This window comes from Bos taurus, chromosome 21 (genome assembly GCF_002263795.3).
Source record: "Bos taurus isolate L1 Dominette 01449 registration number 42190680 breed Hereford chromosome 21, ARS-UCD2.0, whole genome shotgun sequence".
NCBI classification, from domain to species: Eukaryota; Metazoa; Chordata; class Mammalia; order Artiodactyla; family Bovidae; genus Bos; species Bos taurus.
Window position 1 is genome coordinate 24,500,449 of NC_037348.1, and position 15,655 is coordinate 24,516,103.

General features: G+C 44.2%; 2 protein-coding genes across 15 annotated transcripts in view; both read right to left on the bottom strand.

Moving 5' to 3' along the window:
• Positions 1–15,655, bottom strand: part of ADAMTSL3 (ADAMTS like 3) — a 408,215-nt gene that overhangs the window by 389,012 nt on the left and 3,548 nt on the right. The window lies entirely within an intron of this gene.
• Positions 1–15,655, bottom strand: part of SH3GL3 (SH3 domain containing GRB2 like 3, endophilin A3) — a 117,658-nt gene that overhangs the window by 3,076 nt on the left and 98,927 nt on the right. For 11 of the 13 annotated variants that reach the window (XM_024982359.2, XM_059879295.1, XM_010817039.4 and 8 more), the window contains one exon: positions 7,923–8,593. The exons of the other annotated variants lie outside the window; for them this stretch is intronic. In XM_024982359.2, coding sequence (XP_024838127.1) covers positions 8,388–8,593 — 206 coding nt within the window. In that variant the 3' untranslated portion in view covers positions 7,923–8,387. Of the gene's footprint in view, positions 1–7,922; positions 8,594–15,655 lie in introns of those variants that run through there. 13 annotated transcript variants of the gene reach the window in all.

Sequence of the window (15,655 nt, forward strand, 5' to 3'; positions counted from 1 at the left end):
CAGGTGGATTCTTTACCACTGAGCCAGGGGAAAGCCCATAAGCTTATTGAAAGTGAAAGTGAAGTCGTGCCCGACTCTTTGAGACCCCATGGATAGTAGCCTGCACCAAGCTCCTCCGTCCATGGGATTTTCAAGGCAAGAGTACTGGAGTGGGTTGCCATTTCCTTCTCCAGGGAATCTTCCCAATCCAGGGATTGAACCCAGGTCTCTCACATTGTAGACAGACGCTTTACCATCTGAGCCACCCTTATTGCATACAAGCAAATACTTAGGCCTCATTCAAGACTATGGCTTCTTTCTTTGCACATAATTCTAACAGGTTTGTTCATCTAGTTTTCAAGACTAAATTAGAGGCTCTGAGTTAGAAAGGGACAGAATCCCTACTCAGAAAAGGGATACTGGCAGCCTAAAGGTGCTACAGAAAAACTGTAAAAGGCAAAAGAAGTAAAAGACACCATAAGTCTGGTACAGTTTTGTTCACACTGGTAGGGCCTGAGAGGATCACAGGGTCACTGCAAGGGCTTTGTTCATGCTCGTGAACCCAGGTTATCTACAAATGCACTTGTTCATCACATTAAGTTTATGATGTATGGAAGTACAGGCTACATTTCAGAAAAATAGTCACTCATCAAAGGGCTAAACTGTAAGAAAAAGAAAACAAAGGCAGGCACCAACTATTCCTTTAACAAGTCACCTTTAACTTCCTGAAAAGTTCACACCTGTTGTGAACAGTCCTGTAGTGAACATTGGGGTACATGTGTCTTTTTCGATTATGGTTCTCTCAGAGTATATGTCCAGTAGTGGGACTGTAACAAAGGTCCATCTAGTCAAGGCTATGGTTTTTCCAGTGGTCATGTATGCATGTGAGAGTTGGGCTGTAAAGAAAGCTGAGCGCCGAAGAATTGATGCTTTTGAACTGTGGTGTTGGAGAAGACTCTTGAGAGTCCCTGGGACTGCAAGGAGATCAAACCAGTCCATCCTAAAGGAAATCAGTCCTGAATATTCATTGGAAGGACTGATGTTGAAGCTGAAACTCCAATACTTTAGCCACCTGATGCAAAGAGCTGACTCATTTGAAAAGACCCTGATGCTGGGAAAGATTGAGGGCAGGAGTAGAAGGGGACGACAGAGGATGAGATGGTTGGATGGCATCACCAACTCGATGCACATGGGTTTGGATGGACTCCTGGAGTTGGTGATGGACAGGGAGGCCTGGCGTACTGTGGTTCATGGGGTCACAAAGAGTTGGACATGACTGAGCAACTGAACTGAACTGAACTGATGGTACTTTTATTCCTAGTTTGTTAAGGAATCTTCGAACTGTTCTACATAGTGGCTGTAGCGATTTACATAACATGTGTAAAATAGATAACTAGTGGGTGGGGCAGCAGGAAGCTGCTATATAGCACAGGGAGCCCAGCCGGGCACTCTGTAACGCTTCACCTTAGAGGGTGGGAGGCTCAAGAGGGAGGGCAACCTGCTCCAGTACTCTTGCCTGGAAAATCCCATGGACGGAGGGGCCTGGTAGGCTGCAGTCCATGGGGTCGCTAAGAGTCGGACACGACTGAGCGACTTCACTTTCACTTTTCACTTTCATGCATTGGAGAAGGAAATGGCAACCCACTCCAGTGTTCTTGCCTGGAGAATCCCAGGGACGGAGAGCCTGGTGGGCTGCCGTCTACCGGGTGGCACAGAGTCTGATACGACTGAAGCGACTTAGCAGCAGCATATATATATATATATATCATCACCCCCAGGTGGCGCTAGTGGTAAAAACAACAACAATAACAACAAAAACCCGCCTGCCTATGCAGGACACACAGGAGACATGGGTTCTACCCCTAGGTCGGGAAGATTCCCTGGAGGCAGGAGCATGGCAACCCACTCCAGTATTCTTGCCTAGAGAATTCCATGGACAGAGGAGCCTGGCAGGCAACAGTCCACAGGGTCACAAAGAGTCGGACACGACTCAGCGACTAACACTTTCTTACTTACATATATATACATATATAAATATGTGTGTGTATATATATATGCATGCTAAGTTGCTTCAGTCGTGTCTGACTCTTTGCAACCCCATGGACTGCAGCCCACCACGCTCCTCTGTCCATGAAATTTTCCAGGCTAAGTGTGTATATATATATCTATATATAACTGATTCACATTGATGTATGGCAGAGACCATGACAACACTGTAAAGCAATTATCCTTCAATAAAAAAAGTTCACACCTAGCACATCATCTCTGACAATTCCAGGAGACCAGGCTTTTTTTCCAGAATTGATTCATTTGAGCAAAAAGAACAGAGTACAAAGTACTCTGTACACTTAACTGTTTAAAAATGTGATACCAGTTTTCTTACAAGTTGTCAAGAAGAGTTGTGCCCCAAAGCATTTTCTCCCATGCTGCACTGCACATTACTCACCCCGCACTGCAGAATGAGACCCGCCTGTTTAGTCTGCTTCCTTACATGTTCCTTACTCTGTCCGCTTGGCAATATTTGGGTTGGAAACACCACAAAGAAATACTTGAAAAGTCTTTTTTCAAATATAAGTTCAATAAAAACATTTCTATGTATTACATTTTGCAAAACACACTTAACTTCAGGAGAGTTTAGATAGCCAATTAAGCATTTTTATCCCTTCTTTACCACGGCTTGGGCAAAAATCTTCTATGGATGAGTATGAAGAACTAAATTCCTTCAGATGCAACCATTCACATCTGGTCAGTTTTAGGCTTAAAGAACAATTCAGTTCAATGTAGCAAAATGCAATATTTATATTTTTTGCAATATATATTAAATTTTTGCCAGGTATGTCTAGGTCCTGGGAATACAATGGCATGGTAATATACAGCCCTGCCTGGAGGAGTAAATGAGATACAGTGTGACAAATGATTTCAGAGATATAAGCACAAGGAGCTAGAAAAGTTTTGCATAGGATGGCAACTAATTCAATCATGGGGCTTTTAAAGATGTCTTAGGAGAAGTGATATTTCAGCTATGAACTAAACTTGCTTTTTTTTTTTTTTTAAGAATCTCCATACTGTTTTCTATAGTGGTTGCACCAGCTTACATTCCCACCAACAATATAGGAGGGTTTCTTTTTTTTCCCCACACCCTGTCCAGCATTTGTTATTTGTAGAGGTGGCTCAGATGGAAAAGAATCTGCCTACAATGCAGAACAGGGTTTGATCCCGGGATCAGGAAAATCCCCTGAAGAAGGAAATGGCTATCCACCCCAGTATTCCTGCCTGGGATATCCCATGGACTGAGGAATCTGGTGGGCTATAGTCCATGGGATCTCAGAGTCGGACACGATTAAGCGATTAACGCTTTCAAACTTTCATTCTGCCTGGTGTGAGGTGGTACCTCATTGTAGTTTCGGTTTGCATTTCTCTGATAATTAGCAATGTTGAGCATCTTTTCATGTGCCTGTTGGCCATCTGTGTGTCTTCTGTAAAGAAATGTCTATTTAGATCTTCTGCCCATTTTTCCATAGGATTGTTTGGTTTTTTGTTGTTGATTTGTGTGAGCTGTTTGTTTATTTTGGAAATTAAGTCCTTGTCGGTCCCATCACTTGTAAATGTTTTCTCCTAGTCTGTAGGTTGTCTTTTCTCTTTGTTTATGGTTTTCTTTGCTGTGCAAAAGCTTGTAAGTTTGATTAGGTCCCATTTGTTTACTTTTGTTTTTATTTCTGTTGCCTTGGGAGACTGATATTGGTATGATTTATGTCAAAGAATGTTTTGTCTGGCTGTATTTTTAATAATTCAAGCAAGAGCTCATGATGGCCTAAGCTGGTACAAGTGGTAGTGAAAACAGAAGAAAATAGAAAGATTTGAAACAGTTGTTAAAGAATTTTTAAGACTTGGTGAATTACTTAAAAGAGTAGAGAGAGACAGTCAAGGTTGATACCCTGATTCCTGCATGGGCCATGGGTGATGGCAGTGTCATTTGTGGAGTTGGAAGTGTAAGAGGAAGAGGAGTGTATTGGGTGGAAAGAGAGAGAGTGAGAGATGATGACTTAACTTGGAACATTCTGAGCTGGAAATCCCTCTGGGTCTAGAATCAGGATGACAACCTGAGCTGGAGATTTAGCTTCATGACTCATCAGCATGTGGTTGATACTTGAAGCCATGGAAGTAGACAGTGTGGATGAAAACAGCCAGCTCATCCACCATCTATCCATACATCCATTCATCAGAAAAGGAATTTCTGTGTATTCTCCAGTGTGCATGCAGTATACGTGTGAAAGTTTGAAAGTTTAGTCTCTCAGTTGTGTCCGACTCTTTGCGACCCCATGGACTGCAGCCCACCAGGCTCCTCTGTCCATGGGATTTTCCAGGCAAGAGTACTGGAGTGGGTTGCCATTTCCTTCTCCAGAGGATCTTCTGACCCAGGAATCAAACCCAGGTCTCCCACATTATAGGCAGACACTTTACTGTCTGAGCCACCAGGGAAGTCCCTATATGTATAATTTCTCCTAAACAGTGAAAATATCACACGTTTCTTTTTCTCAAAAAAAAAAAAAAAAACCACCACTGAGGAGCCATCATCGTGAGGCACTTTTGATTTCTGTCTTCACCACTTGCTCATAGGGTTGAGTGGCTCTGGCCAAAAGGATGTTTCCTCAGCTCTGTTCTTTTGCTCTTTTATTGTGAACTTCAATCTGAAAGACACACCCACCCCTGAATCCTCCACGGCGAAGTCTGACATTCAATCCTAGCCTGGGGCTCTGGTTTACCATCAAAGCGTGAGTGGGTCTTATTCAGCCTTTCCCAAGAAATTGCTAAATGCTGTTTCATTAAATGTGTGCCAGAGAAGTATATTTTTCTTATTGTTTTTTAAAAACCAAGAAAGAACCAAAAAAAACTGTGAAACAAGTATCCCCAAATTCATGTATGGTGTCAGGAAGATTGAGAACAAAATGACTAGTGTTCTACAAGCATAAACAAGAAAAATGGAAAAGAATTTTTTCTTTAAAAAAGGAAGTCCCTAGGTATACCTACGGCTAATTCATGTTGATGTACAGCAGAAAACAAAGCAATATTATAACGCAATTATCCTTCAATTAAAAATAAATAATTTTTTTAAAAACCCTGATATTGCTATGAACTGTCAGATCAGGTAGAGACTTCAGATCAAAGATGATTTGAACTCAAATGTTGTATTCAAACTACCCATTCCCCACTGGATACTATATCAAATTCTCTATGAGTGCTGGAAGCTGAGGAAGGGAATTGCCCCCATAACTGCGACTCACAGGGTTGATGCGATACACCAGTAGCCATTGCTCTGATGACAGTGGCCCTTGTGACAGAGGAAGAGAGCTGTGCGCTGTGAATGTCATCTTATGACATTGCCAGGAAGCTAAGGCAACTATGGTTATCCTGTGGGAGAGTCAACATCACCTGTTCTTTTCTAATTTATTTTTATTTATTTATTTTTGACTGTGCCGCACAGCATGCAGGATCTTAGTTCCCTGACCAGGGATCACACCCACGCCCCTACAATGGAAGCATGGATTCCCAACCACAGGACCGCCAGGGTTAGTCCCAACATCACCTGATTCTGGCCTGTGAGCTCACAGGGATGGTCCCTCGGAGGGGCATCTCCCTGTGTGGTATGCCCCTGGGCTGCCTCCTGGAGTGTATGCAAACCACAGACCGTGGTTTTCACAATGATCAGTTTAAGGTGACCAAAGTGTGTCACCCTTCTGGTGAAGGTTCTGAGGAGCAGCAGCCCTTCCATCCTTGAAATCTCAAGAGTTACAGGAGCCTTTGAAGAGCAATCATCTTCTGAGTTGCATCTAGATGCACTGGGAGAGTCAAGAGACAGAGGTGGTGACAGCTGAGAGCAACACAGCCTCGTGTCCTCCCGTTATGGGTGCTCAGTTATTACCATGCCTGTGGCATCACATGGACAGTTATTAATATGTACATAAGGATTGAATAGGCTTCCCAGGTGGCACTAGCAGTAAAGAACCCACCTGCCAATGCAGGACAGCATCACAACCCACTCCAGTTTTCTTGCCTGGAGAATCCCATGAACAGAGGAGCCTGGCACGCTATAGTCCATGGGGTCACAAAGAGCTGGACACGACTGAGTGACTGACACAATGCTGCATCAGTTTCCTAGGGCTGTCCTAACAAATGACTGTGGCTAGGTGACTCAAAACAACAGAAACTAATTAGCCCACTCTTCTGGAGGCCAGATGTCCAAAGTCAATGTGTCAGCAAGTCCGTGCAGCACCTGAAGGTTCTGAGGAGAATCCTTTCTCACCTCTTCCTTGGCTTCTGGGAGCACCACTCCAATCTTTGTCTTCACATGCTCCGCCTGTGGCCTGCTCCCCTATGTCTGGTTCTGTGACAAATCCCCCTCTCCTTTCTCTTTGGATACCAGTCACTGGGTTCAGCGCATGTGTTTGGTCACTCAGTCATGTCTGACTCTTGCGACCCCAAGGACTGCAGCCCACCAGGCTCCTCTGTCCATGGGATTTTCCAGGCAAGAATACTAGAATGGGTTGCCATTTCCTCTTCCAGGAGATCTTTCCGACCCAGGGATTGAGCCCGTATCTCCTGTGTCTCCTGCATTGCAGGTGGCTTCCTTACTCGTTGAGCCATTGGAGAAGCCCCATTGGATTCAGGGCCCACCCTAAATCCAGGATGATCTCACCTTAAGACCTTTAACTTGACTCCATCTGCAAAGACCTTATTTCTGAACTCACATTTTCAGGTACTGGAGATGATGACTCAGACATTTCTTTTTGGAGGCCGTTAATCAACCCACTCCAGCCACCAATACTAAAGATTACCCTACATTCTGTGTCCCACTCGAAAGGATGCCCAAGAAGTTGTCCAACATAGCTTATCAGAGGTTCTAAGACTGAGACCAAACGACATTAAGGCACTCTAATAATAACATACTAATATAAATGTAGACACAGACAGAACGTAGAAAGAATTCTCACAGGTCAATAATAAACAATTGAAAATGGTCAAAAGATTTGAAGAGGCACTCACGAAAGCTACACATATGCCCAATGAGCATATGAAAAGATGCTCCACATCATCACTCATCATCCGAGATTGGTCCATGGGAGGCACAAAGGGGCTCAGAATTACAGGACTGTAAATTAAATAAGAGGCTTTCTACACCAAGTCCCCTACATACAAATGAGATCCATTCCAAGACTGCGTCCATAAGTCCAGTTTGCTCATCAATCCAACAAAGTTAGCCTGGGTACCCAACTAACACAATAGGCTATATAGTACTGCAGTGTCATAGGTTTATAATACTTTTCACACAAATATTACATTAAAAAAAAAACAACAAAAAATAAACATTTTTATTCTTACAGTACAGTACCTTGAAAAGTACAGTAGTGCCAGCTACATCACCGCAGCTTTTACACGGTATAGGGGAGTGCAGGTTCAATTCCAGGTCAGGAAGCTAAGAACCCACATGCCTTGCAGCCAAAGAATCAAAACAAAATGGAAGCAATAGTAACAAATTCAATACGGGCTTTAAAAATGGTCCAGATTTTTAAAAAATTAAGAAAGCAAACAACAACAACAAAAGAATATCTAGTAGCTATTTATATTTAGAGTTGTGGTGGGTTAGTGTCTGCTTCCTTACCTTCGTGCACAGGTCTGGAGGTTGGCTAGAGTCACTCAGTTCTGGCCCATGCATCTCCCTGCAGTCAGCTAGCTTGGGCATGTTCTCGTGATGGAGATGCACAGGTGCAGAGTACAGGTGGAAAGACTTGAGTATTTTTCAAGTCCCCATTGGTATCCAGCCTGCTACCATCCCACAGGCCAAACAAGTCACCAGCCTGCACCCCAGGTCAGGGTGGTCACAGGAGGAATTCACAGCTGTACGACTGCATTTCGGAATCGATTCAACATTAAGAATGACCAAGGCCTTTTGCCAACACAATGCGTCATGTTTATTGGGTGATTCACAGGTCAGGAAAACACACGAAGGGGAAAGACCGGAGGCCATCAGTCATGTCAGGAAACAAACTATTTAGCAATTCTTAGCTTCAAGTGTTGTCTTCCATCACAGCTTAAGGAAGATGGGCCAGTCCCTGACAGAGCAGTAGCGGGTGCTGTTTATTTTTAGCAACAAGAAGCACATACATTTATTTAACCAGTGACTTTTAGGACAATCAGCAAAAGAAGAAAACTGTATTTCCATGGAGCCAAGACAAGAAAATCATTTATACAAATTAAACTGATACAAAATACATTATAAAGAGAACCACACATACAAAACTCATTAACTTGGTCAAAGAGCAAGAATGCCACAGAACAACCACGCTGAGAATACTGGTGTGAATTCATTTCGGTTATGAAACTTATGTCCGAGAGAGTGTGAGTTATCACATTTACTGAGGTAAAGGCACAATCACTTCCACATAGTTAATGGGGAAGAAGCCAGATTCCCCATGCAGAATTCCTTCATACCAGTTTTCATCTATTTGATTGGTTAATGTAATGATGTCCCCTTCTTTAAATCCTAGTTCTCCTTGGTTTTCAGGCTCAAAGTCATAGAGACCACGACAGCAGGGCTGGTCCATGGGAACGTTAGAACCTGTCCGCATCGTGTGGAGACAAAAAGCAAATGGTTAACGTGACGGAGCATCCGTGGGGTGCTGCAGAGACCAGGAACAGCAGGCCCCTGCCTGCCTTTCCAGGACAAGGCTGGCTCAGCACCCACTGTGGGCCCTGCACTTGTGGCCTCTGCCCTCCTCAGCTCTCCCTCCTCCCCTAGCTGACCTCCTGAGCGCATGGCTTTTCTCATCAGTTCTCCTAGCCAGAAAAATTCAGGCCCAGCCCCTGTTCTTTAAGCAGCTGTTCAGCTCTGCCTGAAGCCCAAGGGAGGTGCAGAATTTTACAAGGCCTAACCCCTGCCCTCAGGGAGCTCATAGTTCCTTTCTGGAGAGTGGACAACACATGAGAAACATCTGAAGAACAAAGATGAGGGACTTCCCTGGTGGTCCAGCGGTTCAGACTCCATGCTTCCAACGCAGGGGACGCGGGTTCAATCCCGGATCAGGGAACTAAGATCCCCGTGTGCCACACAGTGTGGCCAAAAAATAAAACAAATTGATAAGAAACCAAGGCTAAAACAACAACAACAACAAAACAACAAAGACGAGGTAGTGTATCACCTATAACTCAGAGAAGAAGGAAGCAGAAAAGGCCTGGATGGTCAGGGCCGTATTCCTAGAGCTGGTAACCAGGGGGTGGGACATGGCAGGGTGTGAGACTAGACAGACAAGAGCAGAATCTCTACAGACCAGCCTGCAGCCTTGGGATTGTTGTACCAAGCCGGTAGTTCTCAGGACAACATTTTTAACGTAATTATTTTTTCATTTCAAAACCAAAACTAAACACGGTAAAAAGAGAAAGACAAAAAGAGAGTAAATACATGCAAAATTGAGAGAATAAATACATGCTAATGAAGAGGTGCATGTGTGTGTGCTAAGTCATTTCAGTCCTGTCTGACTCTGTGTGACCCCATGGACTGTAGCCCTCCAGGTTCCTCTGACCACGGGATTCTCCAGGCAAGAATACTGCAGTGGGTTGCCATGCCCACCTCCAGGGGATCTTCTGGACCCAGGGATCAAACCCACATCTCTTACAACTCCTGCATTGACAGGCAGGTTCTTTACCACTAGTGCCACCTGGGAAGCCCCAGTGAAGAGGTCACCAGTGTTAAATTAACGTGATGGCATAGAAGTTTCCAGATAACTTTATGAATATATTTGTGTATGTATTTAACATATAATTATTTTCATAAAAGAATATTCCTATTATATTACGATGAACATTTTCCAGGTTACTTTTAATTACTGAACAGCTGTCAACTATATCAGGATAACATAATTTATTGTTGTTTTGGTCGCGTGGTGTGGCACATGGGATATTAATTCCCTGACCAAGGATCAAACCCCTGTTCCCTGAATTGGGAGCTCAGAGTCTTAACCACTGGACCACAGGGAAGTCCCTAACATAATTTCTTTAACTGATACCCTCTTGTAGGATATTTAAAGGTCTTCCTTTCCTTCCTTCCTCTTTCTCTCTCTCTTCCCTTCTATATTCCTTCCTTTTCATTTTCCCATTTGTTTCCTCTTGGCATTCATTGGTAACTCTTTGAAAAATATCGTAATATATGTGTATTTATAAATATGTACATTTAATTCCTGAGGGTAAACTTCTAGAAGGAAATTAGCTCTTCATAGACATAACTTTTTCTAAGACTTTTAAAATTTACTACAGTATATTTTTCTATTTTCTTTGTCTTAAAAGTATTAGGTGCCCCTAATATTTATGGACTTTCATACTATAAATATTAACCTCGTATCTGTCATGTTTGATATATACACTATTTCCAGCTTATTATCTGTATTTTTTTCCCTTTCATTTTGTTTTTGGAGTGTGTACTGGGGGTGGGGCAGGGATGGGGGTTTCTGTTTTATTTTGCCATCCATGCAGAAATTTTAAACCACATAAAGCAAAGTGATGAAACTTTTCATTCATGGTTTCCCTTCCACAGTTATATATAAATATTCAACTAAGTTTATCCCAGTAATTTTTTAAAATTAATTTTTAATGTGAAGATGCTCTCCTTAAATCCATTTAGATTTTTGCAAATAAAGATATTATATATTTTTAATAATGTTTAAGCAGCTATCTGAATGCAATTTATTAAATAGTAATAATCCATTATTCTCAACTGATTTCAATCCTACTTTTGTCTTATGTGCACTTGGATCTATTTTAGCATTTTCTACTTTCCCCACTGATGTATTTCAGTAACTGTACCACACCATTTTAAATAGTCTAGCTTTAAAGCAAATGTCCCTTAGACTGCAAGGAGAGCAAACCAGTCAATCCTAAAGGAAATCAACCCTGAATATTCATGGGAAGGACTGATGCTAAAGCTGAATCTCCAACACTTTGGCCACCTGATACGAAGATCCAACTCATTGGAAAAGACCCTGATGCTGGGAAAGATTGAAGGCAAAAGAATGGGCAGCAGATGAGATGGTTAGATAGCATCACTGACTCACTGGACATAAATTTGAGCAAACTCTGGGAGATAGTGGAGGACAGGGGAGCCTGGCATGCTACAGACCATGGGATTACAAAGAGTCTGATACGACTTAGCAACAACAACAAAAAGTAAAAGTAATTAGTAAAGCAAGTTCCTCTCTATTACTCTTCTACAGGCATCCCTTAGAGATATTGCAGATTTGGTTCCAGACCATTGCAATAAAGCAAACATCTCAATAAAGCAAGTCACACACATTTTTTTTGTTTCCCAATACATATAAAAGCTGTTTACACCATCCTGTAAATAGCATTGTATCTAAAAAAACAATGTATACACCTTAATCTTAAAATACTTTATTGCTGAAAAATGCTAACCATAATTTGAGCCTTCAACAAGTCAATCATTTCTGGGGGTGGAGAGTCTTGCCTTGGTGTTGATGGCTGCTGACTTATGAGGGTGGTGGTTGCCGAAGGTTGGGTGGCTGTGGCAACTTCTTAAAATAAGACAAGAGTGAAGTCTGCCTCATGGATTGACTCATCCTTTCACAAACAATTTCTCTGTAGCAGGCAATGCTGTTAGATAGCATTTTACCCACAGTAGAACTTCTTTCAAAATTAGAGTCAGTCCTCTCGAACCCTGCTGTTGCTTTATCAACTAGGTTCATGTAATACTGTAAATCCTTTGTTGTCATTTCAACAGTCTTCACAGCATCATCAGTAGATTCCATCTCAAGAAACCTCTTTCTTTGCTCATTTATCAGAAGCAGCTCCTCATCTGTTCAAGTTTTGTCATGAGGTTGCAGCAGTTCAGTCACATCTTCAGGCTCCACTTTGAATTCTATTCATTCTCTTGCTCTTTCCACTACATCTGCAGTTATTTCTTCCACTGGAGTCTTGAACTCCGCAAAGTCATGCGTGGGGAATGAAAGCCACTTCTGATAATGTTGATATTTTGACCTCTCCCCATGAATCACAAACATTCTTAATGGCAAGCAGAATCCCTTCCAGAAGGTTTTCCATTTACTTTGCCCAGATTCATTAGATGGATCACTATATGTGGCAGCTATGTTGTTGTTCAGTCGCTCAGTCATGTCTGACTCTGCAACTCCATGGACTGCAGCCCGTCAGGCTCCTCTGTTCATGGAATTCTCCAGGCTAAGAATACTTAAGTGGGTCCCCATTTCCTTCTCCAGGGGATCTTCCCGACCCAGGGATCAAACCCGTGTCTCCTGCATTGGCAGGCAGATTCTTTACCACTGAGGCACCAGGGAAGCCCCACATAGGCAGAGTAGATTTAGCATAATTCTTAAATGCCTTAAGATCTTCAGAATGGTAAATAAGCATTGGCTTCTACTTAAAGTCGCCTGCTGCAATAGCCCCTAATAAGAGAGATACTCTGACCTTTCAAACTTTGAAGCCAGGCACTGACTTTTCTTCTCTAGCTATCAAAGTCCTAGATGGCACCTACTGCCAATAGAAAGCTGTTTCATTTACACTGAAGATCTCTTCTTTAGCGTAGCCACCTTCATGAATTATCTTAGCTAGATCTTCCTGATAACTGGCTGCAGCTTCTACATCACTTGCTACAGCTTCTACCTCAGCACGTGCTACTTGACCTTGCAGTGGTTAAAAATCCACCTGCCAATGCAGGGAACATGGGTTGAATCCCTGGTCCCAGAAGATCCCACACATAGCAGAGCAACTAGGCCTGTGTACCACAACCAGCGAGCCTGTGCTCTACAGTCTGTGCTCTGAAACAAGAGTTCCTCTGCCATCCTGCGTTTTCCATTTCAATTTCCTCTTTCTATTATTATGAAACGTTCTTATTCCTCTACCTATCCAGACTTTAAGTACGAGTTGAAACAAGTTCTGCTAGAGACTGTGTTCTTTCCTCAACAAGTCTTTCCCAGCCAAGTAAAGAAGAAGATAAATTTGGGGCTGGTCAAATGAGAAGCTGCTTTGTCCAGGGGAGGGGCCAGGAAGCAGCAGAAAATTCAGCCAGCAGCACCTATTCTCTGGGGGCGGGCCTCCCTCAGTGCCACCCTCAGTACCACCCCCACTGCTAACCTTCCACCCCACGTGAGAGTGAGAGCCAAGCCCCACCCCGGCACCTCGCTTAGGGAGCATCTGTCAGTGAAGTTCCCCAGTTGGACTGAGATGGTCCCCTCTTGCCTTCCTGCTGCAGTGGTTCTCAATCTGGAGGCAGGATAAACACCCTCTGCCTGGGCTGACCCCAGACCAATTAAATCAGAAGCTCTGGCAATGGGACCCAGACACTGGAGTTTACAAAATTTCTCAGGTGTTTCCAATTTCCAAGAGAAGTTGTGAACCACCAGCCCCATGGCCCTCTTTTGCTCCAAGTCCTTTGGCAAGAGGCTGGGAGCCTCTGGAAGCTAGTGGGGGAAGGGGGGTGGGGAGTCATGGCTGGGGAGGGGAGGCTGTTCTTCCTCTTCAGGTGGGAAGCTCCTTCCCAGGTGTGACTTCCAGGTAGGTCAGCATTTTAAAATCTGGGCCCCCTGCCTCATTATTTCTAGAATCTTCCTGATGCTTCCAGCATGTAGACGGCTCCTTCCAACGACAGAACCCTATCACACCCCAAGTTTGTATATTCCTTTTGTCGTAATGACAGGAATTGGGGATTGTTTAGTCGCTCAGTAATGTCCAACTCTTGGCCACCCCATGAACTGTAGCCCACCAGTTTCCTGTCTATAGGATTTCCCAGGCAAGAATACTGAAGCAAGTTGCCATTTCCTTCTCTAAGGGATCTCCCTGGACCAGAGATCAATCCTGTCCCTCTTGCATTGGCAAGTGAATTCTTTACCACTGAGCCACCAGGAAGCAGGAGGATTTAAATAGGGGGCCTGGTTCATGATCTTGAATGTTAACAGAATAACCTTCACTGATTTCAAAGCATTAGGGAATTGTGTGTTTCCAGGCCAGACTTTCCATTTTCCTTTAGAAATACAGCTCAGATCTAGGTGGGCTGGGGGGCTATGGGAGCTGGTCACTGAAATCCTGTAGCAAGTCAACCTGCTGAGTCCAAGTCAATTCTACTAGTGAATAACTGTTCCAGAGTGGTCTATTAAAATGATCAGTATTCTTCTGTCATTTCTTCCACTACCAGTTTTTGACACAGAGGGAGTCAACTGCCAAGCCCCATGATGGTTTTGGGAGGCATTTTCTGGAACACAAAACGCCCGTGCTAAAAGGGTCTTTCGTGGTCTTCCACAAGCTTTCTTTTTGAAGAAGAGGCAGTACGTGCCCCTCAGAGGTCACAACAGCCTGGCCCCAGAGCTAATGGCAAAGCCAGAAAGATACCAGGGCTCCGCCTGTGACCGCCTCTCCTGATGTCACCTCCTACATGCTCTATGCCGCTAAGTCTTGCCAAGAAACTTCATAGGCTATCACACTGACTACAGGGCTGTGTGTGTGTGTGTGTGTGTGTGTGTGTGTGTGTGTGTATACATATGTTAGGTTGGCCAAAAAATTAGTTTTGGTTTTTCCATAACATCACATGGGAAGACCCGAATGAACTTTTTGGCCACTCTATTTTTCCTTCCATTCACTTTGTAAGCTACCTGTGATGACTGAAATAAATACTAAATGGCAGACATGCACTTATCCCAGCCCCCGCCTATGCATGCAGACGTGTGCCCTCGCTGCACACACGCTCTGAACCAGTGGAGGGAGAGACACATCCCTCCCGTCTCGCTTCATTTACTCCAGGTGAGGGACCGCTGCCACACTTCCCACTTCTGTCTCCTAAGAGCTGGACCTCGACCAGCACTCACATCACACTCCATCAGCAAAGCAACCCCAAACGTGGCGTCTGTCCCAAGACCCAGGAGTGGAGAGCCCCTGGGCAAGAGTTCCCCAACTCCAGTGAGGTGTGAGTGCTGGGTTCTTCCCAGCCTCTCCACTGTCCCCCCACCCCCAACATCCACCCACTGAACACAGTTCTTAACAGCAGTGCAGGCACCAGGTAGGTCCACCCCCAGCAGAGCTCGACCCACTGTTCTGAACTGTACATGCAGCAAGATGATATTGGGAAGTATCTTCTGATGCCTTCGTCATGCTGGGTCGTCTTGGCCGTCTGGGGCCCCCAACCCAGAAAGCCATGGCCGTCTGTACTTTAGGGAGAGAGTGGAACCCACACATGAGGGAGCGATGTTTAACTGGTAAGTTCCAAAATAATGCCGTTTCAGTTGTGAGATGGTGTGGACGCTGAGGCTTTCGGGCTTTCATGCCTGAGCCTTTTATGAGAATTGAAGCTGGGGTGGGGAGAGACTTCTGGGTTCCAAGGAACCAGAGGTTGAAGAACTCGGAGCACAGAGATTTGTCTTACAAGCGTGGGGAGGGAGGGACTGTTTCTTGCCACCAGAAAAGAGACAAGAGCACCTCCTGGAATCAGGGAAGAGATGGAAGAAGACAGCAGTTTGAAAAGGCTGAGATGCTTCCTGATCCCACCCTGGGGTGGGGGTCTTGGCCCCACTTCCCACTGGAACTGTAGGAGAAGGTAGGCTTCAAAGAGCTCTAGACTTGGGGGTGCTGAGCACAGTGGAAATGGTGGGTTGTGTAATTAAACAGGCGCTTC